This window comes from Heterodontus francisci, chromosome 45, assembly GCF_036365525.1.
Source record: "Heterodontus francisci isolate sHetFra1 chromosome 45, sHetFra1.hap1, whole genome shotgun sequence".
NCBI classification, from domain to species: domain Eukaryota; kingdom Metazoa; phylum Chordata; class Chondrichthyes; order Heterodontiformes; family Heterodontidae; genus Heterodontus; species Heterodontus francisci.
This window is the reverse complement of record NC_090415.1, coordinates 17,116,246-17,143,796: the sequence shown is the minus strand read 5'-3', so window position 1 is coordinate 17,143,796 and position 27,551 is coordinate 17,116,246. Positions and strand designations below refer to the sequence as shown.

General features: G+C 44.5%; 1 protein-coding gene across 1 annotated transcript; it reads left to right on the top strand.

The window, feature by feature from the left end:
* The first annotated feature begins 333 nt into the window (after positions 1 to 333).
* On the top strand, positions 334 to 26,676 carry LOC137356477 (uncharacterized). The gene is made up of 4 exons (XM_068022364.1): positions 334 to 366; positions 22,264 to 22,527; positions 25,385 to 25,523; positions 25,677 to 26,676. The coding sequence occupies exons 2-4, from the start codon at positions 22,297 to 22,299 to the stop codon at positions 26,540 to 26,542; spliced, it is 1,236 nt and encodes a 411-aa protein (XP_067878465.1). The 5' UTR covers positions 334 to 366; positions 22,264 to 22,296; the 3' UTR covers positions 26,543 to 26,676.
* Positions 26,677 to 27,551: the final 875 nt, after the last annotated feature.

Sequence of the window (27,551 nt, the reverse complement as noted above, 5' to 3'; positions counted from 1 at the left end):
ACTGCGCAGTAATATTCTAATTCTAAAGACCCTGCAGGGAGAGACGGCCATTTGAACATCTAAATGGGATCAGCTCCCGGCTTTCTAGGTTATAGATTCCCTCCACCCCTCCCCACCCTCCCTCCACCCTAACCCCATGTTCAGTTTCATTGTTCACACATTGATGAGGGTGAAATGGGGAAAGTTCCCATTGCTTTTTGTTGCAGAGAGCTGCGCACGCGCGATATAACCCCGCCCACTGTGACGTCATCATGAGGATAAGAGCGCATGCGCTCCCCTCCCCCCAACACTGTCTCTGAGCGTCATTCAGTGAGTGAGCGGAAGATTGTTTAAATCAGCTGCGAATGGAGACATCCGGGTCCCGGGGTAAGTGAACAAACAACATCTGCTTCCAGCAGCAACACCAGGTTTGGGAGCGAGTCTGCAGATGTGTTCAGAGATTAACATTGAATAGCGGGGAAGTTCAGCGGGAGTCGGAGATTGTGTGGAATGTACACTAGAGGCCTGGATACCCGAGTCCAACCCGAGCGGGACCCGAGCACATGTGTCCGCCTCGGCTCGGGCCCAGCTTGCGGCTCCGGCTTTCGGGCTCGGGTCCAGTTCGGGTTCGGGTCGGACACACTCGGTCAGTCTCTGCTGGTCAGTATTGAAATTTAAAAAAACTGAGCGGAATTGGGAATCCGGGTCGGAATTGAGTCTGCGCAGTGAGCCGGTGCCGTCACTTTGCCATCAACACGCATGCGCTGTAGCTTCTTGCCGGTTGGGTGTCAGGTACTGTGTGTGTGTGTGTGGACTAGAGTCCAGACAATGAGCAGGTTATATTTTTAATATAAATACTGTATATTTTATAATCATTTTGTAATAATTAATCACTCAGAACATTCCTGTTCTTTGCATCTCAGCTGCTCACTGGATAAACTTGCAGCAAGTATTTCAACCTGTAAAGCAGGAGTCTACATAATGTATTATAATATTTACTGAGCCTTCGGGCAATTGCTGTGTTTATTTTAAGCAATACAGATACTGGTACAGTGTGGCACAACTCCATGGGTTTCTGTTTAACTCATGACCAAACAATCACTGACCTCGTGGCTCCAATCGTCATCTTTTTAAACAACCTTTCACGTCCGATTAATACTGTGTTTGTCCGACCCGAGCCCAAGAGCTCGACCCGGAAGAGTGACCGACCCAAACCCGACACACGTCGTCAGGTCCTGTTGGGTTCGGGTCTGGTCGCAGGCCTTCAGCAGGTACTGGTCCTGGGACATGGAGTGAGTCAGGAGAAGAGAGAGGTATTTCTCAGGCAGTGTCTGGACAGGGAGAGAGAGACAGAATGAGAAGTATTCACTATTGAAAATCATTGCTGCTTTCTGTCTCCAAACTGTAATGAATGTTCCCGGTTTAGATCCAGAGTCTCTCTGTTCATTGTTATTGGACAGTGAACAGCAGAAAAAAAATGGCTGAATTATAACGATGCGGTGGGTTTTTAAAGACTAGGTGAGAAGTTTAAGGACACATTTTAAACAGTGTCTGCTTGTTTTCCCTTCAACAATAGGACTTGGAAGTAGAAATCTGACTTAAAGCCTGGCTGCCTGACCCAAACACGACTAGACCCGACTATATGTGTCCAAAGGTGATTTTACATTACTGTACACTATGGATGTAAAACAAATGCTGTCTACTGGAGAATGTTTAGCAGTGGAAAGTCCTGTCGCTGGAAAACGTAAATCTTCCGTGTGGGAACATTTCAATGTTGTTGTTTTCCGCAATAGTAAAAGTTCAAGTGGATTTGTACAATGTAAATCTTGCAAACTTCTACTAAAATATCACAGCAAAAAGACAGGAAATTCATCTTTGCAGCGGCACACTGTAAAAGGATGTACTCGACCCACAGCAGGACCAAGTCGGTCAGACTTAACTTCCTTTGTACGGACAAGAAAAAAAAACATACTCACTCACAAGAAATCAGAAATTATAGACAAATGCGTGAGTTTCTGTTGCAAAGATATTCGATCTTTCCAAACTGTCTCTGGTGAAGGGTTTGTTGAGCTAGCACAAGAGCTTATCAATGTGGGTGCGACCTACGGTCAAGTATCAGCATCAAGTGTGTTACCAAATCCAAGTACAGTTTCAAGAAGGTGTTGTGATGTGGCCAAAGAAAAGAGAAAAGAACTAATTTCTCAGATTACTGACATACTGAAGGATGTGAATGTGGGAATGACAACTGACATGTGGACGGACGACTACAATAAAATCCATTATATGTCGATAACTTGTCATTACATCACAGTAGATTTTAAACTTCATGCCAAAGTTTTAACAACAGCAATGTTTCCACTGGAGGACGTCAAAACTGGTAAAAACATCAGGCAGGAGATTTTAATTCTGCTCGTGAATACATTTGGATTCGACCCAGCAAATTTATATAAACTGGTCTGGGTGACAGATCAAGGCACCAACAGTGTGTTTGATCTGAGACCATATAGACGTCTGGATTGTCAGTGCCATGTATATAACACAGTCCTTCAACATTCACTTGATCCAAAGGAATTAGCTTCTGAAGCTCCGGATGTTGTAGAAACTATACATCATGCCAAAGACTTGGTGACATATATTAAACAGTCTGGTCTTGCTGCACAGTTGTCTAAAACTTTAAATCCAATGGGAGAAACGAGGTACAGTACTGTGTATCTGACACTGAATTCAATTCAGGATATTTATCATGAGCTGTACGAGAAACTGGAACAGCGTGGGGAAAGCTACAGGCTGGAAAATATCACCCCTGATGTCTTGCAGTTTTTGGTGGATTTCCTCCGACCATTTTATGAAGCTCAGAGGGAACTGGAGGGAGACCAATATCCTACATTGAACCTGGTAATTCCGTGGTTTGAGAAACTTAAACGTCTCTGTATGCCACATTCTTCAGATACTCCAACGCAAGCAGTTGTCAGGGAACAGCACAGACAGTGGCTTCTGAAGAAAGTTAAAATAAATGACGAGCACAAAATAGCAACATTTCTCTGGCCTAAATTTAATCAGCTACGAATGCTATCCAGCCATGATAGGGAAGTAGTTTATTCTGAAGTGCGCAGACTTATCAACAACATTAAAACAGAAGACCCGGTGAAGGAAACGACAGTGGTTGAGAATGAAACTACAGCTGCCAAAAAAGCAGTGACTGCATTTGCTGAATGGGAGAATGTTCATGAAGAAATAGACACAAATGATGAAGTGCAGCAGTACACAGCACAGAGACCTGCTGTGTTGGCGATGGAAAACGAACGTGATCTGTTGGGCTGGTGGAAGGAACACAGTGTTACATACCCTAAATTGACCAGGCTGGCTAGAAGTATACTTTGCATTCCGGCGAGCTGTAGCATCAGGGAGAGGAACTTCAGTGCAGCTGGAAGGACAATCAACCAGTGGAGGACTGTCCTTCAGCCTTCCACTGTTGACTCTATTCTTTTTTTACATGACAATTTATAAGACTTTTTTTTTTTTTTTTTTGCTGTGTCTGTCACAGAGACAACTTAAATGCTATGTCTCTGACTGAGACTACTTACTTGCTATGTCTGCGACTGAGACGACTTAGTTGCCCTGTCTGCGACTGAGACGACTTAGTTGCCCTGTCTGCGACCTGAGACGACTTAGTTGCCCTGTCTGCGACCTGAGACGACTTAGTTGCCCTGTCTGCGACCTGAGACGACTTAGTTGCCCTGTCTGCGACCTGAGACTACCACATCCAATGTTCACCTCACTGCTGATTGGGTGCCTAGTTGAAGTAGGTTAGTAGTTTTCTTTTTAATCACAGTGGCGCAGTGGTTAGCACCGCAGCCTCACAGCTCCAGCGACCCGGGTTCAATTCTGGGTACTGTCTTTGTGGAGTTTGCAAATTCTCCCTGTGTCTGCGTGGGTTTCCTCCGGGTGCTCCGGTTTCCTCCCACATGCCAAAGACACGCAGGTTGTTAGGTTAATTGGCCATTATAAATTGCCTCTTGTCTCGGTAGGTGGTCGGGATATGGGATTAGTGTAGGATTAGTATAAATGGGTGGTTGATGGTCGGCACAGACTCGGTGGGCGCAGGGCCTGTTTCAGTGCTGTATCACTAAACTAAACTAAACTATGGTTTGACACTATTTATTTCTGTTTTATCTGGTTATTATCACAGTGCTGTTTGTGGGAACTTGCTGTGGGCAATGGCTGCTGTGTTTCCTACTGTACAACAGTGATGACAATTCACAAAGATCTTCATTGGGTGGAATGTGGTTTGGGACGTCCTGAGATTGTGAAAGGTGCTCGAGAAGAGCAAGTCTTTCTTTGTGGAGAGAAAATGGATAATCTCATGAGAAGACTGTGTAAAAATCATGAGGGAGTCAAGAAGTTGTTTGAAAGTCTCAGAAGAGACAGGCTGATATTTCTGACAGAAAAGATAAATACTGTGTGTTTTTATAAGTTATCAACAAAAACTTATTTTGACTCCTAGAGTTGGGATCTTTAATTTTATGTACTCAAGGAGTTGGAAGAAAGATGTTCAATAAATACATAACTGTATTTGATCATTATTAGATTATTTGTTTTGCATTTTAATACTTGCAGAGCATTAAGTTAGATAAGTCCCCTGGGCCTGATGGGATCTACCGTAGAATTCTGAGGGATGCAAGGGAAGAAATTGCTGGGGCCTTGACAGAAATCTTTGCATCCTCATTGGCTACAGGTGAGGTCCCAGAGGACTGGAGAATAGCCAATGTTGTTCCTTTGTTTAAGAAGGGTGGCAAGGATAATCCAGGAAATTCTAGGCCGGTGAGCCTGACGTCAGTGGTAGGGAAACTATTGGAAAGGATTCTTCAGGACAGGATTTAATCCCATTTGGAAACAAACAAACTTATTAGCGAGAGACAGCATGGTTTTGTGAAGGGGAGGTCGTGTCTTACTAATTTGATTGACCTTTTTGAGGAAGTGACGAAGATGATTGATGAGGGAAGGGCAGTGGATGTTGTCTATATGGATTTTAGTAAAGCCTTTGACAAGGTACCGCATGGCAGACTGGTGCAAAAGGTGAAGTCACACGGGATCAGAGGTGAGCTGGCAAGATGGATACAGAACTGGCCTAGTCACAGAAGACAGATGGTAACAGTGGATGGGTGTTTTTCTGAATGGAGGGATGTGACTAGTGGTGTTCCGCAGGGATCAGAGCTGGGACCTTTGCTGTTTGTAGTATATACAAATGATTTGGAGGAAAATGTAGCTGGTCTGATTAGTAAGTTTGCGGACGACACAAAGGTTTGTGGAGTTACGGATAATGATGAGGATTGTCAGGTTACAACAGGATATCGATCGGTTGGAGACTTGGGCGGAGAAATGGCAGATGGAGTTTAATCCAGACAAATGTGAGGTAATGCATTTTGGAAGGTCTAATGCAGGTGGGAGGTATACAGTAAATGGCAGAACCCTTAGGAGCATTGACAGGCAGAGAGATCTGGGCGTATAGGTCCACAGGTCACTGAAAGTGGCAACGCAGGTGGATAAGGTAGTCAAGAAGGCATACGGCATGCTTGCCTTCATCGGTCGGGGCATAGAGTATAAAAATTGGTAAGTCATGTTGCAGCTGTACAGAACCTTAGTTAGGACCCACTTAGAATATTGCATGCAATTCTGGTCGCCACACTACCAGAAGGACGTGAAGGCTTTGGAGAGGGTACAGAAGAGGTTTACCGGGATGTTGCCTGGTCTGGAGGGCATTAGCTATGAGGAGAGGTTGGAAAAACTTGGATTGATTTCACTGGAACGACGGAGGTGGAGGGGCGACATGATAGAGGTTTACAAAGTTATGAGCGCATGGGCAGAGTGGATAGTCAGAAGCTTTTTCCCAGGGTGGAAGAGTCAGTTACTGGGGGACATAGATTTAAGGTGGGAGGGGCAAAGTTTAGAGGGGCTGTGCGAGGCAAATTTTTTACACAGAGGGTGGTGAGTGCCTGGAACTTGCTGCCAGGGCAGGTGGTGGAAGCAGATACGATAGCGACGTTTAAGAGCCATCTTGACAAATATATGAATAGGAAGGGAATAGAGGGATATGGGCCCCAGAAGTGCAGAAGGTGTTAGTTTCAGCAGGCATCAAGATCGGCACCGGCTTGGAGGGCCGAATGGCCTGTTCCTGTGCTGTACTGTTCTTTGTTAACATCAGGGTTTCTGGGATGTTTTATCTCTTCGAAGACTGAACTGTCATTTTTTGAGGAACAGGGCAGTCCAGTGTGTAAAAGCAATGAACAAGCAGCACTTGCTGATTTTTTGTAGTACTGCCTGATAAACACTTACAAAGATCTCAAAGGATAGATGGACACTCTGAAAGCTTTGGAGGGTTGAGATTCACCCATGACATCAAATAATCTAGGGTAAGAATATTTTAATTTGGAAAAAAAAGTGATAGGAAGCTTTATGTAAAATTGTATTAAATGTTCATGCCAGAAATTGTTAAACATACTTTGTCAACATTAACATATATGTTTTGTTTTGTTTTGTAGGCTATTTGAGGTGCTGGCCATTATGTGTATGCTGATCAACCAGAAGTCTTCAGTCAAACAGTATTGTAGATCTGCAGTACTGTAGACTAATGATCAGACAGCACCGGGCATCTGCAGTACTGCAGACCAATGATCAGACAGCACTGGGAATCTGCAGTACTGTAGACTAATGATCAGACAGCACCGGGAATCTGCAGTACTGTAGACTAATGATCAGATAGTACTGGGAATCTGCAGTACTGTAGACTAATGATCAGACAGTACTGGGAATCTGCAGTACTGTAGACTAATGATCAGACAGCACTGGGAATCTGCAGTACTGTAGACTAATGATCAGACAGCACTGGGAATCTGCAGTACTGTAGACTAATGATCAGACAGCACCGGGAATCTGCAGTACTGCAGACTAATGATCAGATAGTACTGGGAATCTGCAGTACTGTAGACTAATGATCAGACAGCACTGGGAATCTGCAGTACTGCAGACTAATGATCAGATAGTACTGGGAATCTGCAGTACTGTAGACTAATGATCAGATAGTACTGGGAATCTGCAGTACTGTAGACTAATGATCAGACAGCACTGGGAATCTGCAGTACTGTAGACTAATGATCAGACAGCACTGGGAATCTGCAGTACTGTAGACTAATGATCAGACAGCACTGGGAATCTGCAGTACTGCAGACTAATGATCAGACAGCACTGGGAATCTGCAGTACTGTAGACTAATGATCAGACAGCACTGGGAATCTGCAGTACTGTAGACTAATGATCAGATAGTACTGGGAATCTGCAGTACTGTAGACTAATGATCAGACAGCACTGGGAATCTGCAGTACTGTAGACTAATGATCAGACAGCACTGGGAATCTGCAGTACTGTAGACGAATGATCAGACAGCACTGGGAATCTGCAGGACTGTAGACTAATGATCAGACAGCACCGGGAATCTGCAGTACTGTAGACTAATGATCAGATAGTACTGGGAATCTGCAGGACTGTAGACTAATGATCAGACAGCACCGGGAATCTGCAGTACTGTAGACTAATGATCAGACAGCACTGGGAATCTGCAGTACTGTAGACTAATGATCAGATAGTACTGGGAATCTGCAGTACTGTAGACTAATGATCAGACAGCACTGGGAATCTGCAGTACTGTAGACTAATGATCAGACAGCACCAGGAATCTGCAGTACTGTAGACTAATGATCAGATAGTACTGGGAATCTGCAGTACTGTAGACTAATGATCAGACAGCACTGGGAATCTGCAGTACTGTAGACTAATGATCAGACAGCACCGGGAATCTGCAGTACTGTAGACTAATGATCAGATAGTACTGGGAATCTGCAGTACTGTAGACTAATGATCAGACAGCACTGGGAATCTGCAGTACTGTAGACTAATGATCAGACAGCACCGGGAATCTGCAGTACTGTAGACTAATGATCAGATAGTACTGGGAATCTGCAGGACTGTAGACTAATGATCAGACAGCACCGGGAATCTGCAGTACTGTAGACTAATGATCAGACAGCACTGGGAATCTGCAGTACTGTAGACTAATGATCAGACAGCACTGGGAATCTGCAGTACTGTAGACTAATGATCAGACAGCACTGGGAATCTGCAGTACTGTAGACTAATGATCAGACAGCACCAGGAATCTGCAGTACTGTAGACTAATGATCTGACAGAGGATGAGTATAGGAGTAAAGATGTCTTGCTGCAATGAAATAGAGCCTTGTTGAGACTGTACCTGGAGTATTGTGTGCAGATTTGGTCTCTTACCTAAAAAAGATATACTTGTCATCGAGGGAGTGCAATGAAGGTTCACCAAACTAATTCCTGGGATGAAGGGATTACCTTATGAGGAAAGATTAAACAGACTGGGCCTTTATTCTCTGGAGTTTAGAAGAATGAGAGGTGATCTCATTCAAACATACACAATTCTTACAGGACTCGACAGGGTAGATGCAGGAAGGATGTTTCCCCGGACTGGGGATCTAGAACCAGGGGACACAGTCTCAGAATAAGGAGCAGGACATTTAGGACTGAGATGAGGAGGAATTTCTTCACTCAGAGGCTGGTGAATCTTTGGAATTCTCTACCCCAGAGGGCTGTGGAAAATCAGTCATTGAGTATGTTCAGGATGGAGAGCGATACATTTCTATATACTAAAAACATCAAGGGTTACAGGGATAGGGCAGGAAAATGGTGTTGAAGTAGATCAACCATGATCTCATTGAATGGTGGAGAGGGCTCAAAGGGCTGAATGGCCTCCTCCTGTTCCTAGTTCTTATGTTTTTGTGCTGTGGACAGGATAAGGGGGAACAAAACTGTGCTGCTGTACTGCAGTGCTGTCCAACACTGACACTTTGTATCACCGGGTTCCCACTGTGAAAATGACAATGATGTAACTGTAAAGTTCTAACCCTCACCTGTTCTTGTCTTACAAGGAATACTTCTCCTTTGTGCAGGAACCAGAATAGATGTGATGTTTCCCAGGACCAAGGAACCGTGCAGCCCAGCTCCTTCTAACACTCAGTAGGTACGTGATCATTCCCAGAGTGTAAAGGCACAGACAGCTCACCAGTTCCACTGTCAGAGACACCAGAAGGAATCACTCTCACACTGATCCCAAGATCCAGACACACATTTTCAATCCCAACAAGGTAAATAGAGCAGGAGAGACAGACATTGTATCCAGTTCAAACCAATTCAGTAATGCTGACAGGGAGAGACATGAATCCCAGGTCAACTACCAGATTTAAATAAAGTCATAGTCATTTACAGCACAGAGGAGGCTATTCGGCCCATTGACTCCATGTTTACTCTCCACAAAGGAATACAGTCAGTCCCACTCCCCTGCTAGATCCCCGTAGACCTGCAAGTCTATTTCTCTCAGGTGACCATCCAACATCCTACTGAAGTCAGTGATTGTCTCCACTTCCACCTCCCTTGTGGGCAGTGAGTTCCAGGTCATTATCACCCCCTGTGTATAACAGTGTTTCCCCATATTCCCCCTGAATCTCTGGTCAAAAACATTCAATCTGTGTAAACTAGTCCTTGTACCATTTGTTAATGGGAACAGTTTTTCCCTTTCCAGTTTGCCTGTGAAAATCTTGTACACTTCTGTTAAATCTCCCCTCAATCTCCTTTGTTCTGAGGAGAACAAGCCCAGATTTTCCAACCTAACCTTGTGACTAAAATCCTCCATCCCTGAAACCATTCTGGTAAATCTCCTCTGCAGCCTCTCAACGACCCTCCCATCCATGCTGAGGTATGGTGACCAGAACTGTACACACTACTCCAGTTGGGGGTCTAACCAGAGCTTTATAAAGGTTCAGCATAATCGCCCTGCCTTTGTACTCAATGCCTCTGTTTATAAATCCCAAGATCCCATATGCTTTATTATCCACTCTCTCAATATGTCCTGCCAGTTACAATGATCTCTGCACTTGCACCCTCAGGACCCTCTGTTGTTGCAAATTCTTTAGAACTGTGCCAAGAATTATATATTGCCTCTCCCTGTTCCTTCTGTCAAAATGCATCACCTCACACTTGTCAGTATTAAATTCCATCTGCCACCTCTCTGCCCATTCTACTAGCCTATCTATGTTCTGTTGCAGGCGGTTCATATCATCCTCACTGTTTGCCTCACCTCCATGTTTGGTGTTGCCAACAAATTTGGAAATAGACTCTGTGCAGGCTGAGCTATAAATTAAATATTAGATAGATCTGATACACTGTACTCGATTGAAAGGTGTTGAATTCATACCAGGAAGATGCTCCAGGACACAAATTAAAATGTCACCCACTTAACCAACAGTATGAGTTTAAACAATATTCATCCCAATAGTGTAACCTCACACCCAGCTTAGATGCAAGTTCAAAATTCTGTGCAGTATCAGATTGAGTGATGCTGTAAAATAAAGAAACCCCGAGGGACAACTTTGATCACAGTTCAGCATTCATCCACATTATACAGTTGCAAGATGCAGTATCAATTGTTTTCAGCCTGGAGCTGCACATTACATCCCATTTCAAACTGAAAGATACATTGTCAATTCAATCACTGTAGATTCAGGTATTAATGTTAAATATATTATTTCAGAGACCAGAAGTGAGATGCAAATGAAATACAAATGATAAATGAACATCAGATGCACAAACGTACAAGAGACTGACAGATACTGACTAAATCTCACAGTCCCATACAGTACCACAAACAGACAAATACAGAATGAATCACATGCTTACACACAGTGGCAGGGAATGACACATCCCTCATTCAAACAGTACCACAGACTGATAGGTACAGACAGAATGCCACACTCACACTCTGCTGAGAGAGACAAAATGGGCCACACATTCACATACAGTGCCAGAGAATGAAAAATACAGTATTAATCCCACTTATACACAGTACCAGATTCTGACAGAGAATGAATTCCTCTCTATCACTATCTCTCACTCTCACTGAACACACTCACACCCACCTTCAGATGCAGTACCAGAAACTTAAAGATAAAGAAGATAGCACACACTGACATCAAACAACAGAGACTGACAAATCCTGATTGAATCCCACATTCACAAACAATATCAGACACTGAGAAATAAGGAATTACACTCAAACTTATACACAGTAACAGAGAATGAGACAAACAGCATTAATCAATCATTCATACTTTAGCACAAACTGACACAGGCAGAAAATATCCAATACACTTAAACAGTACCAGTGACAGAGAGATAGAGAATGAACCCCACATTCACATTAAGTAAGGGAGACATTGGCATGATATATAGTTTCTACCACACACACACACACACACATAGACACAGCGTACCATCGGCCAACAGATAAAGATTGAATCCTACAACCATACAGAGTAGCAGAGACTGACAAATATAGAATACATCCCATGCTCACATACTGTAACAGAGACTGACAGTAACAATATTAATTCCACACATGTATATAATACCAGAGACTGACAGATGCACAATGAATCCGGATTCCCACAGAGTGGCAGATACAGATTGAAACACTCACTAATATACTATGGAAGAACAGAGTGAATATAGAATGAATTCCACTCACAGAAAATACCAGAGAGAGATCCAGAACTAATTTCACACTCACACACAGTAACAGATTATGACAGCTGGAGACTTAGAACCAAACCACATACTGGACGAGAGAATGACAGATAGAGAACTAACCCCAAACTCTCACACAGTAACAGACACTGACAGATACAGAATTAATCCCACACTCACACACAGTAACAGACACTGACAGAGACAGAATTAATCCCGCACTCACACGCAGTAACAGACAGTGACAGATACAGAATTAATCCCACACTCACACACAGTAACAGACACTAACAGATACTGAATTAATCCCACACTCACACGCAGTAACAGACACTGACAGATACAGAATTAATCCCGCACTCTCTCACAGTAGCAGACAGTGACAGATACAGAATTAATCCCACACTCACACACAGTAACAGACACTAACAGATACTGAATTAATCCCACACTCACACGCAGTAACAGACACTGACAGATACTGAATTAATCCCACACTCACACACAGTAACAGACACTGACAGAGACAGAATTAATGCGACACTCACACACAGTAACAGACACTGACAGATACAGAATTAATCCCGCACTCACACACAGTAGCAGACAGTGACAGATGCAGAATTAATCCCGCACTCACACACAGTAACAGACACTGACAGATACAGAATTAATCCCACACTCACACACAGTAACAGACAATGACAGATACAGAATTAATCCCACACTCACACACAGTAACAGACACTGACAGATACAGAATTAATCCCACACTCACACACAGTAACAGACACTGACAGAGACAGAATTAATGCCACACTCACACGCAGTAACAGACACTGACAGATACAGAATTAATCCCGCACTCACACACAGTAGCAGACAGTGACAGATACAGAATTAATCCCACACTCTCACACAGTAACAGACAGTGACAGATACAGAATTAATCCCACACTCACACACAGTAACAGACACTGACAGAGAACTAATCCCACACTCACATACAGTAACAGACACTGACAGATACAGAATTAATCCCACACTCACACACAGTAAAAGTCACTGACAGATACAGAATTAATCCCACACTCACACACATTAACAGACACTGACCGATACAGAATTAATCCCGCACTCACACGCAGTAACAGACACTGACAGATGCAGAATTAATCCCGCACTCACACACAGTAACAGACACTGACAGATACAGAATTAATCCCACACTCTCACACAGTAACAGACACTGACAGATACAGAATTAATCCCACACTCATACACACTAACAGACTCTGACAGATACAGAATTAATCCCACACTCACACACAGTAACAGACACTGACAGATACAGAATTAATCCAACACTCACACACAGTAACAGACTCTGATAGATACAGAATTAATCCCACACTCACACACAGTAACAGACACTGACAGGCACTGAAATAATCCCACACACTCACATTGTATGTGTTACTGCATGTGAGTGGGATTAATTCTGTACCTGTCAGTGTCTGTTACTGTGGGTGAGTGTCGAATTAATTCTGTATCTATCTGTGTCTGTTATTGTGTGTGAGTGTGGGATTAATTCTGCATCAGTCAGTTTCTGCTACTGTGTGTGAGTGTGGGATTAGTTCTGTATCTGTCAGTGTCTGTTACTGTGTGTGAGTGTGGGATTAGTTCTCTGTCTCATTCTCTCGCACATTATGTGGTTTGCTTCTAAGTCTCTGTCATAATCTGTTACTGTGTGTGAGTGTGAAATTAGTTCTGGATCTCTCTTTGGTATTTTGTGTGAGTGGAATTCATTCTATATTCACTCTGATCTGCTATAGTATGTTAGTGAGTGTTTCAGTCTGTATCTGCCACTCTGTGGGAATCCGGATTCATTCTGTATCTGACTGTCTCTGCTATTGTATCTTTGTGTGAGAGAAATTGATTCTGGATCTCTCAGTCCCTGGTGCAGTTTGTAAGTGAGAGATTCATTCTGCCTCTGACACTCTGATACAATATGAATGAGAGATTAATTCTGTATCACACACTATCTGGTCCTGTGTGGGTATATTTATTTTACCTGCATCTGTCAGTCTCTGGTATTATATACATGTGTGGGATTGGTATTGTTACTGTCAGTCTCTGTTACAGTATGTGAGCATGGGATGTATTTTATATTTATATATAGACCAGTCTCTGCTACTGTTTGTGTCAAATTCAATCTGTATCTGTCTATCTATGGTAAAGTGTGTGTGTGTGTGTTTTGGATTCGTTCTCAGTGTTCATTACTCGATGAGAGTGTTGGATTCTTTCCCTGTCTGTCTCTGCTACTGTTTGTGAATGTGGGGTTCATTTTGTATCTCTCAGTCACTGGTACTGTTTATGTGTGTTGGATTTTTTCTGCCTGTGTCAGTTTGTACTAAAGTATGAGTGAGTGATTAATGCTGTTTGTGTCATTCTCTGTTACTGTGTATAACTTGGAGTTTAATTCTGTATTTCTCAGTGTCTGGTATTGTTTGTGAATGTGGGATTCATTCAGTATTTGTCAGTCTCTGTTGTTTGATGTTGCTGGGCACTATCTTCTTGATCTGTAAGTCTCTTGTACGACATCTGAATGTGTGTGTGTGTTTTCAGTGAGAGAGAGAAATACATTCTCTGTCAGAATCTGTTATTGGGTACAATTGGGATTAATTCTGTACTTTGCAGTCTCTGGTACTGTATGTGAATGTGTTGTTTATTTTGTCTATCTCAGTAGTGTGTGAGTGTGGCATTCAGTCTTTACCGATCAGTCTGTGGTACTGTTTGAATGAGGGATCTGTCATTTCCTGATGGTCACCTGAGAGAAATAGACTTGCAGGGCTACGGGGAATGTTTGTGCATCTGCTGTTCTTTTCTCATATGTATTTCATTTGCATCTCACTTTGGTCTCTCGAATATATTTAACATTAATACCTCAGGTATTTACTTGACATTTAATTTAAATTATGACTACACAGGGCTTGATGCTGTCAGTTTTAATTAACTAATATGAACGTGTTTTTAACAACTATTGACTCAATCTCCTGTAAACACACCAGTGATACATAATTTTAACCCATCCTTTACAGCACTAATGATAGTGCATGAGGTTTTTGGACTGGCTTGTATTCTGGAGCTCAATGTACAATGATGGAATTGACAATGTATCTTTCAGTTTGAAATGGGATGTAATGTGTAGCTCTGGGCTGAAAACAATTGATACTGCATCTTGCAGCTGTATAATGTGGATGAATGCTGAACTGTGATCAAAGTTGTCCCTCGGGCTTTCACTATTTTACAGCATCACTCAATCTGATACTGCACAGAATTTTGGACTTGCATCTAAGCTGGGTGTGAGGTTGTACGATTGGGATGAATATTGTTTATACTGATACACAGGTTAAGTGTTTTTTTTAAAAATTTGAGTCCGAGCGCACCTTCCTGGGATGAATTCTATACCTCTCAATCGGAGACAGTGTGTCAGATCTGTCTAATATTTAATTTGTAGCTCAGCCTGCACAGAGTCTATTTCAAAATTTGATGGCAACACCAAACATGGAGGTGAGGCACACAGTGAGGATGATATAAACCGCCTGCAACAGAACATAGATAGGCTAGTAGAATGGGCAGAGAGGTGGCAGATGGAATTTAATACTGACAAGTGTGAGGTGATGTATTTTGGCAGAAGGAATAGGGAGAGGCAATATATAATTATTGGCACAGTTCTAAAGAGTTTGCAGGAATAGAGGGTCCTGAGGGTGCAAGTGCAGAGATCATTGTAACTGGCAGGACATATTGAGAGAGTGGTTAGTAAAGCATATGGGATCTTGGGCTTTATAAACAGAGGCATTGAGTACAAAGGCAGGGAGGTTATACTGAACCTTTACAAAGCTCTGGTTAGACCCCCAACTGGAGTCCTGTGTCCAGTTCTGGTCACCATACCTCAGCATGGATGGGAGGGTCCTTGAGAGGGTGCAGAGGGAGATTTACCAGAATGGTTTCAGGGATTTTAGTCACAATGTTAGTTTAGAAAAGCTGGGCTTGTTCTCCTCAGAACAAAGGAGATTGAGGGGAGATTTAACTGAAGTGTACAAGATTTTAACAGGCAAGCTGGAAAGGGAAAAACTGTTCCCATTAACAAATAATACAAGGACTAGTTTACACAGATTGAATGTTTTTGACCAGAGATTCAGGGGGAATATGAGGAAACACTGTTTTACACAGGGGGTGGTAATGACCTGGAACTCACTGTCCACAAGGGAGGTGGAAGTGGAGACAATCACTGACTTCAGTAGGATGTTGGATGGTCACCTGAGAGAAATAGACTTGCAGGGCTACGGGGATCGAGCCAGGGATTGGGACTGACTGTATTGCTTTGTGGAGGGTAAACATGGAGTCAATTGGCCGAATAGCCTCCTCTGTGTTGTAAATGACTCTCTGATTCTGTTTAAATCTGATAGTTGACCTGGGATTCATGTCTCTCCCTGTCAGCAGTACTGAATTGGTTTGAACTGGATACAATGTCTGTCTCTCCTGCTCTCTTTACCTTGTTGGGATTGAAAATATGTGTCTGGATCTTGGGATCAGTTTGAGACTGACTCCTTCTGGTGTCCCTGACAGTGGAACTGGTGAGCTGTCTGTACCTTTACACTCTGGGAATGATCACGTACCTACTGTGTGTTAGAAGGAGCTGGGCTGCACGGTTCCTTGGTCCTGGGAAACATCACATCTATTCCGGTTCCTGCACAAAGGAGAAGTATTCCCTGTAAGACAAGAACAGGTGAGGGTTAGAACTTTACAGTTTCATCATTGTCATTTCCACAGTGGGAACACGGTGATACAAAGTGTCAGTGTTGGACAGCACTGCAGTACAGCAGCACAGTTTTGTTCCCCCTTACCCTGACCACAGCACAAGAACATAAGAACTAGGAACAGGAGGAGGCCATTCAGCCCTTTGAGCCCTCTCCACCATTCAATGAGATCATGGTTGATCTACTTCAACACCATTTTCCTGCACTATCCCTGTAACCCTTGATGTTTTAATCTGTAAAAATCTATCAATCTCCATCTTGAACATACTCAATGACTGAGTCTTCACAGCCCTCTGGGGTAGAGAATTCCAAAGATTCACCAGCCTCTGAGTGAAGAAATTCCTCCTCATCGCAATCCTAAATGTCCCGCTCCTTATTCTGAGACTGTGTCCCCTGGTTCTAGATTCCCAGTCAGGGGAAACATCCTTCCTGCATCAACCCTGTCGAGCCCTGTAAGAATTGTGTATGTTTGAATGAGATCACCTCTCATTCTTCTAAACCCAAGTCAATACAGGCCCAGTCTATTTGATCTCTCCTCATAGGGAAATCCCTCCATCCCAGGATTTTGCTTGAGGAACCTTCAATTACACTCCATCTATGGCAAGTATACTTTTTTACATTTAAGGAGACCAAAACTGCACACAATACTGCAGCTGCGGTCTCACCAAGGCTCTATGTAACTGCAGTAAGGTATCTTTACTCCTATACTCAAATCCTCTTTCAATAAACGCCAACATACCATGTACCTTAATTGCTTGTAATACCTGCATGTTGGCTTGCAGTGTCTCATGAAAAATTCCCTTTGTAATTCAACACTTCCGAACGTCTGACCATTTATAAACTATTCTGTTTTTCTCTTTTTTTCTCCCAAAGTGGATAACCTCACATTTCTCCATATTATATTCCATGTCAAATTTTATGTTCACTCATTTAACCTTTATTCACACATGCACACAGACACACTCAGACAGACAGACACAGAAACACACACACACACACACACACACAGTCCGAGAATCCCCTTCCCCCAGCCCCACTCCCTCTCTGCTCTGGGACCATTTCTTGCTCCATTCTGCCTCTTCCAATTCAGCCCCACCTCCCCTCCAGAACTTGCCCCGGACTCAATGCTGACCTGAGCCATTGTGAACACACTCTCCCAGCGCCATGTGCTGCTGGAAGGAGGCTGCAATTTGGTCCATTCCCCCCGGGGAGCGGGATTTCTCAATTCGCCACTGTTTCAAACCCTCTGCTGCTGCTGATTCTGTGGGCAGCACGCATGCGCGTTTCCCTTCATTCATCAGCTGAGGCGGGGTGGGGGCGGCGGAGCGACATCACGCATGCGCACTGTACAGGTTTAACAACAACATCAAATTTGCATTTACCTAGAGCCTCCAACATAAAATATCCCCAAGCGCTTCAGTGTGGTCACTATAACACTATATATAACAGTCAGTAACATAAGGAGATATTAGGGACAGGTGATCAACAGCTTGTAGGTTTAACAGGGACAGGTGAGGATGTGATAGGAATATGGGATTAGTGTCAGATTAGTATAAATGGGTGGTTAATGGTAGGCACAGACTCGGTGGGCCGAAGGGCCTGTTTCAGTGCTGTATCTCTAAATCTAAAAATCTAACGTAGGTTTGAAGGAGTGTGTTAAAGGTGGAGAAATTAAAATTGGGGAATGGTCAAGAGGTCAGAATTAGAGGAACGCAGATCTGTCGAGGGGTTGTGGGGCTGGAGGAGGATATGAGAAAGGGAGGGGGAGAGGAGCCATGGAGGGATTTGAAAATGAGGATGAGAATCGTCGGGTCTGGAGGAGGTTACAGAGATAGGGAGGGGGCGAGGTGTCATGGACGGATTTGAACAGGAGTATGAGATTCGTTGATGCTGTAGGAGGTTAAGAGATTGGGAGACGAGCAAGGGGCCATGGAGAGATTAATTTGAACAGGAGGGTGTGGATTGCAAGGGCTGGAGGAGCTTTCAGGAATAGGGAGGGGGGCTAGGGGACATGGAGGGGTTTGATAAGGAGGATGAGAATTGTCCGGGCTGGATGAGCTAACAGAGATAGGGAGGGTGTGAGGGGACATGGAGGGAGTTGATTAGGAGGATAAGAATTGTCTGGGTTGGAGGAGGTTACAGAGATAGGGAGGGGGCGAGGGGACATGGAGGGATTTGAACAGGAGGATAAGAATTGTCCGGCTGGAGGAGGTTACAGGTATAGGGAGGGGGCGAGGTGACATGGAAAGATTTGATCAGGAGGATGAAAATTGTCCGGGCTGGAGGAGGTTACAGAGATAGGCAGGGGGTGAGGGGACAAGGAGGGATTTGAAAACAAAGATGTGAATTTTGCAATCGAGGTGTTGCTTGACCAGGTGCCAGGGAAGTTCAGAGAGCACGGGGTGAGGGATAAACTGGACTCGGTGTGAGGTTAGAACATGGTCAGCAGAGTTTGGCATGACTTCAAGTGTGGGAAGAGTAGAATGTGGGAGAACAGCCAGGAGTGTGTTGAATTGTCAAGTCCAGAGGTAACGAAGGCATGAATGAGGGTTTCAGTAACAGATGAGCTGAAACAGGGACAATGTCAGGTGATGATATGGAGGTGGAAGTGGAAAGTCTTAGTGATGTGTGGTCGGAAGCTCATCTCAGAGTCAAATATGACACCAAGGTTACACACAAGAGACATTTGTCAGGGAGAGGAATGGAGTTGGTGGCTGGGGAATGGAGTTTGGAGTGTGCATCAAAAACAATCGTTTCAGTCTTCCCAATAAACCTGGGTGCAAGCGGACACATGGATAAACTTTGAAACCAAAGAAACACTGGCATTTATGTAGCGCCAGTCAAGACCTTAGAATGTTCCAAAGTGCTTTGCAGCCAATTAAGTCAGTATTGAAGTATTAAAGTATTGCGTTTGGACAGATCCGTGGATAGATTGGAGAAGCTGGGTCTCTTCTCCTTCAAGAAGAGAAGGCTGGGAGGAGAGTGAATAGAGGTGTTCAAAATCATGAGGGATCTGGACAGAGCAGATAGGGAGAAACTGTTCTCAATGGGAGAAGTGTCAAAAACCAGAGGGCACCGATTTACAGTGGTTGGCAAAACTGCCAGAGGCGACATGAGGGAAAAGGGAAACTTTTCCTGGCCAGTGAGTGGTTAGGATCTGGAATGCACTGCCTGAGATTGTGGTGGAGGCAGATCCAATTGTGGTTTTTAAAGTGAAATTGGATCATTATCTGAAGGCAAAAAAATGCAGGGTTACAAGGAAAAGGCAGGGGAGTGGGATTAGCTGACGTGGTCTTGTAGAGAGCGGGCACTGGTTCGACGGGCTGAATGGCCTCCTTCTATACTTTAACCATGTTTTAATACTGTAATTCTATTGTTACTGATCCACCTGCCAGGGGAAACCTTTTCTCCTTATAGAATGCATGTAAACCCTTCCTGAATATCAACCTCACCATTGAACCTCCCATCAAAAGTTCGCTGTTTGAGTGGAGCAACCTGAGCTTCAGGGGCGTTGGCCTCAGAGTGTATAACATTTACTGAGCTGAGAAAATACAAATACTCCCGAGATTGCGCAGTATTTACCACCTGCTGTGGTGGGATTTGATCCCATGTCCGCAAACATTAGTCTGGGTCTCTGCATATTACTCTGAGTTACCCGTCATACCAGAGATTGTTACAAACAACAACAGCCAAAAAATATGCTACACTGACATATTGTATCAAGTGCAGAATTAAACACAAACTTACAATATCAGAGGCAAAGAGAGACAGAATAATTCCCATGCACACACAATACCACAACAGACAAGTACAGAATGAATCCCACAATCATGTACAGTAACACAGTCAGACCGATGCAGAACGAATCCCAAAACCATATTGTATCGGGGACTGACAGATACATTATGTACCCTATAATAACATAGAATACCAGAGACTGACCAAATATAGAATGATTACATCACACACAGTTCCGGAGAGGGTCAAATGAATCCCACACTCACAATCTGTAGCAGAGACGTACAGATAGAGAGTGTCTCCGTCCCTCATACACAGTATCAGGAAGTTTCAGACAGACAATGTCCAGAGAGTGACAGATACAGAATTAATCCCTCACACACACACACAGGATCAGAGAGTGACAGACACAGAGTGAATCCCACACTCACACTGCACGCAACTGATCCCACACTCACACACAGTATCTGGAACTGTCAGAAAGAGAGTGAATCCCACACTCTGACAAAGGAACTGAGAATGACAGAGACTGAATTAATCCTACTCACACACAGGATCAGAGAGAAACAGACAGAGTGAATCCCACACTCACACTGCACCAGACAGTGATAGAAATACAACTGATCCCACACTCACACACGGTATCTGGAACTGTCAGAAAGAGAGTGAATCCCACACTCAGACAAAGTAACTGAGAATGACAGACTTAATTAATCCGACACACATACACAGAAACAGAATCTGACAGATACAGAATTAACTCCATTCTCACACACTGTACCAAAGCGAAACAGATGCAGAATTAATCCCACATTCACAAACTGTACAAGGGAGTGACAGACAGAATGAATCCCATATGCACTCACAGTACCAGAGGGTGACAGGGACAGAATGTCCCTCTACAGCCTTCTAGATTCAACATTGAGTTCAAAAACTTCGGTGTATGACTGTCTTTTGTATTTTATTTTAACCATGGGCCTGCATTAAACTTTTTCTTTCAGATTTCTGCATTTGGACAGATCTGTTCATTATTCCGTCATTAACACTCTCTCCAGACTAATGCTTTGTCTTTTCATACAACTAATGACACTCCCTTTGCCTTTGTTCCATGACCTCTGTATCATTTACTCTCTCCTGCCCTCAGCCCTCTCCCACACCTTCCCTTGTGTTCTTCTTCCCCTCCACCCCGCCCACTTTACACTTGTTCATAGCCTGTTACATTTCTAACCTTTAACAGTTCTGATGAAAAGTCGCAAACCTGAAACATTAACTCTGTTGTTCTCTCCACAGATGTTCCTAGACCTGCTGAGTATTTCCAGCACCTTCTGTTTGTATCTGAGTCAGAATTAATGCCGCATTCACACATAGTCCCAGATAGTATAGATAGTATAGATGGGGTATAGATTAAATTGTCCTTGACAGAGGACAAAGGATCGGCACAACATTGTGGGCCGAAGGGCCTGTTCTGTGCTGTATGTTCTATGTTCTATATGTTCTATAGTGACAGAGAGAAAATTCATAGCACAATCACACACAAAACCAGATACTGACAGATACAGAATTAATATTACATTCATACACAGTACAGGTAGTCATAGATACAGAATTAATCACCTATTTGACAATCTGTGTATGGTGTATTTATCTCCTGTTCAAATAAATCAGTCAGCAAGTTTGTACTGAACAGAATACCGACAGAATACTGTCTGTGTGATGTGCTGCAAATGTTAAAGCAAGGAATTCAACATTAAATAAGAGGTGGGGGTTGCATTTCAAACTGTGTTTGTGCTGCTTTAACACAGCTCTTTATAGAGCAGCACCGCTGCTGTCAGAGCCAGGGAGCATTTTGACTGCGGGTGGATATCGGGCGGGACTGTTGAAAGCTCCTGTCATTGGCAGGAATCACTTTGACTGGAGGTCTGTCTTTGTGTGGGATTGGGACAATGAGCCAGCCTGCGGTAGAGTGACGGACTGCTCGCCCAGCTGGAAGGTTGGGAATTTCCAGCGGCTGGGATTTCCGGCGGGCCCGGCGCTCTTTAAACCTCTCTCTCCTCCTTCACTTTGTCTGCAGTCGCTGCTTCTTCGCCGCCTCCGTCCCTGAAACATGTCGGAATCGAAAGCTCCGAGATTCAGCGATGCAGCAGTGGAGATTCTGGTGGAACAGGTGAGGTCCCGCAAGGAAGTCTTCTTCCCCTCGGACGGGAGGAAGATGCCCAGACAGACACTCCGCCAGGCCTGGGACGAGGTGGCCCTCAATGTGAATGCCAGGACTGATATCATCCGGACAGGGGGGCAGTGCCGCAAGAAGTTCAACGACATCACCCGCACTGCGAGGGTAAGACTCCCGGTCACTGCTCAGGGAGTGCGACACTGTCAGAAGTGCGTCCTTAACATGATTGGGTTAAACAAGTCACGTGTGACATGTACGATCTCACTGCTGGATTTGAACAGGAGCAGAGAAATAGTTTCTCCTTATTGACTATAAAAACCCGCCCAATTTGAACACCTCTATTAAATCTCCCATTATATTCCCCTGCTCTAAGGAGAACAATCCCAGCTTCTCCAGTCTCTCCACATTAACTGAAGACCCTCATTCCTGCTATCATTGTGGTACATGGCTCTGCGGCTCTGTTGGTAACACTGTGACCTCTCAGTCACAACTTTGTGATTTCAGGTTCCACTCCAGGACCTGAGCACAACAAACTAACTTGACACACCAGTGAGCAATTGCTGCCTAAGGCCATGAGGAGCAGGGATAGACCATATGGCCCCTGAAGTCTGCTCCAACCTTCAATACAATCATGGCTGATCTTCTACCTCAGCTCCATTTTCCACCTGCTCTCCATATTCCTCGATTCCCTGAGAGTTTACAAAAGTATCAATCACAGTCTTGTTAATACACAAAGATGAAGCGACTGCAACCTTCTGAGATGTAGAATTCTAATGTTTCACACTCTCTGAGTGAATACATTTCTCCTCCTTTCAGTCCTGCAGGATTGGCCCCTAATACTGAGGCTGTGTCCCTGTGTCTAGATTCCCCAGTTGGAGGATAACCCCTCTCAGTGTCTACCTTATCAAACCCCTTCAGAGTTATATATGTTTCAATGAGATCATAGATTTATGCAGCACAGAAACAGGCTGTTCGACCCATCATGTCTGTGCCAGCCATCAAGCACTTATCTATTCTATTCCCATTTTCCAGCACTTAGCCCGTAGCCTTAATGCTATGGCGTTTCAAGTGCTCATCTAAATACTGCTTAAATGTTGTCAGGTTTCCTGCCTCGACCACCCCTTCAATCAGTGTTTTCCAGATTTCTCCATCCTCTGGGTGAATTTTTCTTCCCTCAAATCCTGTCTAAACCTCCTGCCCCTTAGCTTAAATCTATGCCCACTGGTTATTGACCCTCCACTTCTGAGGAACCTTCCAAGATATCATCCTTCCTTACTGCAGTAATTGACTTCCTGATCAACAGTGCAATGCCACCTCCTCTTTCACACCCTCCCCTGTCACGCCTGAAGATTCTATACCCTGGAATATTGAGCTGCCTGTCCTGCCCTTCCCTCAACCATGTCACAGTGGTTTCAATAATATCATATTCCCATGTGTTAATCAACGCCCTCAATTCATCAGCCTTACTAGTAAGACTCATTGCTTTAAAACAGATGCAATCCAGCCTTGCATTATTCGCTTGTGCCAGACCAGGTCTATATTTGCATTCCTTCCAGTCTGACTCAATTGCTCTTCTATATTTGACTTGTATCACCACTACTGTCCCTCCACTCTGTATCACATCACCTGCCAAATTAATTTGGCCTGCACCGCCTCCCCTCCCCCCCCCCCAAAAAAAAGAAAACAGCACTAAGAAATCTCCCAGCAAGGATGTTGGCCCCATTTCGGTTCAGGTGCAACTCATCCAACTTGTTCAGGTCCCACCTTCGCTGGAAACAGACCGGGAGATCCAGCCAACTAACGCCCTCCCTCCTGCATCATCTCTTCAGCCACGCATACATCTGCTCTATCCTTCTAATCCTATACTCAGTAGCACATGGCACCAGGGGTAATCCAGAGATTGCAACCTATGAGGTCCTGCTTTTTAATCTGCTACCTAGCTCCCTAAATTCTTGTTACAGGACTTCATCCCTTTTTCTACCTATGCCATTGGTACGAATGTGAGCCACCCCCTCTCATTCTTCTAAACTGCCTAGAGTATGAGCACAATTTGCTCAGCATCTCACCGTAGGGCAACCCTCTCATCTGAGGTACCAACCCAGAACTACCTCCAGGGAAGTATATCCTTCCTTAGGTGCGGAGACCAAACTGCACACAGTACTCCAGGTGCGGTCTCACCAGGTCCCCATAGAATTGTAAGGCAGTCAGAGGTGCCACGTTTCCGATGAAATGACAAAGAGAGATCCCGTCTGCCCTCTCAGGTGGATGTAAAAGATCCCATGGTCACTATGTGGAGGAAGAGCAGAGGGACAATTCTTCCCAATATTAATCCCTCAATCAACATCACAAAAGCAGATGATCAGGTCAGAATCACATTGCTGTAATTGGGATCTTGCTGTGCACAAATTGACTGCCGCTTTTCTTCTATTCCAACAGCGTATACACTTCAAAGTACTTAATTGGCGATAAAGCATTTTACAACGTCATTTGGTCTTCAAAGTTGCTATATAAATGCAAGCCCTTATCTTTGCTAGTATCTGCCATAGTACAGTAGGTCATCTTAGGGTCAGAGATGGTGGATTACAGTCCTATTCCACAGACTTGAGAGCACAATCTAGGTTAACACTGGTGTTTCCTTTTAGGTAAGATGTCAGACCATGGTCCTGTCCTCTCAGTTGGTATAAGCAATCCCATTGCACTATTTTGAAGATGAACAAGAGAGTTCACCTGGGTTCCCTTGGCCAACATTTATCCCTCAACAAACTGCACTGAAACACATTACCTGATCATTGATCTCAAAGTGGGACCACGCTGTTGGCAAATTGGCTGCCGCATTTCCTACATTACAGCAGAGACGAGATTTCCAAGGTCCTCCATTGGCTCCAGACTGTTCGGGACATCTTGAGTCCTGAATGGTGCTATAAAAATGCACGTTTTCTTCCTTTATCTGGAGTTGCCCCAACACCTCTTCAGATTACAGCCTCAGACAGCAGAGACTAAATCCCTTCCACTCTCTCCACAGGACAAACTGGCACACAAGCCCAGGAAGAGGACCTGTATTCAGGAACTCACCCAGATGGAGCAAGAAGCTCTGGACATCATATGGCTCGGCAGCTGGAGAAGAATGCAGAATGACAGTGTTGGAGGCCGATTGACACAGGGTGAAGACCTAATTCTCTAATCCTTTCTCTTCTGTTAAACAATCACGTGGACGTTGTGGCGCCCCTGCACTCACATTGTGCTGCCCCCTCATCTTGCTGCTATCTAACCTTCCCATCACACACTGACGCTTGCCCCTCTCCCCTCTGTTCCAGGTCTGAGCCATTACTTGGGTCCCGCTGTGTATGAGATGGAAGGGGACCAGCGAACAGAAAAGGCTTTGTCACCAGCTCCAAGATTCCAGTACATCAACACGGGATTCGCTGGTGGAAGAGATGTCCAGTTGTCAGGATGCACGGAGAGTGAATCATTCAGGAATGGTGAGCAGAAGCTGGCCATGGTGGAAAGGAGAGTGCAGGAGACGGATGGCCGAAGGGCAAGCTCAGCTTCCAGCTCTGCCGAAGAGCACACGGATGGAGAGTTCACCAGCCCAGCCTTTAAAATGAGGATCTTCCAAGTGCATCATCAACTGCTGGAGGCACTGGACAACCTGTCCAGGAACTGCCTCACCCTGTCTGAGAGGATGGAGGAGTCTGTGTCCATACTGGGTGATGCTCTGTCACAAGACCTCACCACCTTGCAGTCCACCAAGGAGCCTATGGTGAGCTCCACGGACGCCGCTGTGATGCCCCCTGTCCAGGATCCGGTGGTCCCCGACCTGGCATCATTGATCGAGGCTCAAACAGGCGCCTTTCAGGCTCTAACCTGTACCGTCTCCTCCGGTTTGGAAAGGCTGGTTGGATATATTGACCGTGGCTTCGGTCGTGTCACAGCTCTGCTGCAGTCAACTCTCCCACCGGTCAGTGCTGAGTCCTGGCCACATGGGACTGGCACCGTGCACCCGGTGCATTCTGCCCTCTCTCGGGGTGACATTGCATCCATGCCCGTGTCCATTCCACAACCCAGTGCGGCCACACGGCCAGGAAGCGGGCTGGACCAGACTGCACTGGGGACTGCAGTGATACTGCAGACTGTGATCAAGACCCCTCAGACTCGGGTTCTGAGGGACCACAGACTATGAGCAACTATTAAAACCTGATTGATGACAATCCACTCACAATCCTCATACTGAAACCATGGGAGCTCCTTTGGGAAGGACTTGAGTAGCAAAGAGTGTTGATACATTGTTAATAATGTTGGCACACGGTTTTTGTATACGTGATTTAAATATTAAATCTTTGAAATTCAGACTTTGTATTCCTGGAATGATGCATTGTCAGCAGTGAAGGAAGACTTGCATTTCTATAGCGCCCTTCACGACGTCAGTGCGTCACCTAACGCTCAACAGCCAATGAAGTAATATGGGAAGTGTAGTCGCTGTTGTGATGTAGGAAAATCGGAAGCCAGTTTGTGCACAGCAAGATCCTACAAAAGCCAGATTCCAAAACCCAGATAATTTGCTGCAGTAATGTTGGCTGAATGATAAATATTAGGCCCCAGGATACCGGGGAGACCCCACCCCCCACCTGCCACTACTGCTCTTCTTCAGACTAATGCCATGGGATCTGTTACATCTACCTGAGAGGGCAGATGGCGTCTTATTTTAATATCGGATCTGGTAGACGGTACTTCTGACAGAGCAGCGCTCCCTCAGTACTGGCACTGGAGTGTGCGCCGAAATTTCCGACTGAAATTGAATTCACCGCCGTCAACTGAGTGTTTGTAATTGAAACTGACTTTACAATCTAGAACTATTCAACTAGATAGAACCCTTCTCTCAGTTTCTCTCAGTGTCTTCTGATGTAAATAACCTTTCACCGACTGTGACCCTGAAGGGAAATTTCTCAAACCAATCCTGGTGAGAGGTGGGAGGGAAGAGGGTCTCAGTGTGTTTGCTGGGATTGTGTAGGAGTTAATCTATGAGGCAGCATTCGCAGATAAAATTAGTCGTTTGGTTGTTCAGAGCTTGAGTATTGCTGAAAATAGAGACATTTTGTCGAAGCTTTTCGTCTTGCACTCATCAGGACAAGCCGCAAGAATACCAATGTAAGGAGAAGCAAGAAATTATACTGTATAAGAAGAGAGTGCTG

Bases quoted from the DNA above. Each gene is read 5' to 3' on its own strand.
- LOC137356477 (XM_068022364.1), top strand. From the start codon at position 22,297: ATGTCGGAATCGAAAGCTCCGAGATTCAGCGATGCAGCAGTGGAGATT. The intron at 22,528-25,384 runs GTAAGACTCCCG...CTCTCTCCACAG, and splicing joins ACATCACCCGCACTGCGAGG to GACAAACTGGCACACAAGCC. The intron at 25,524-25,676 runs GTGAAGACCTAA...CCTCTGTTCCAG, and splicing joins TGGAGGCCGATTGACACAGG to GTCTGAGCCATTACTTGGGT.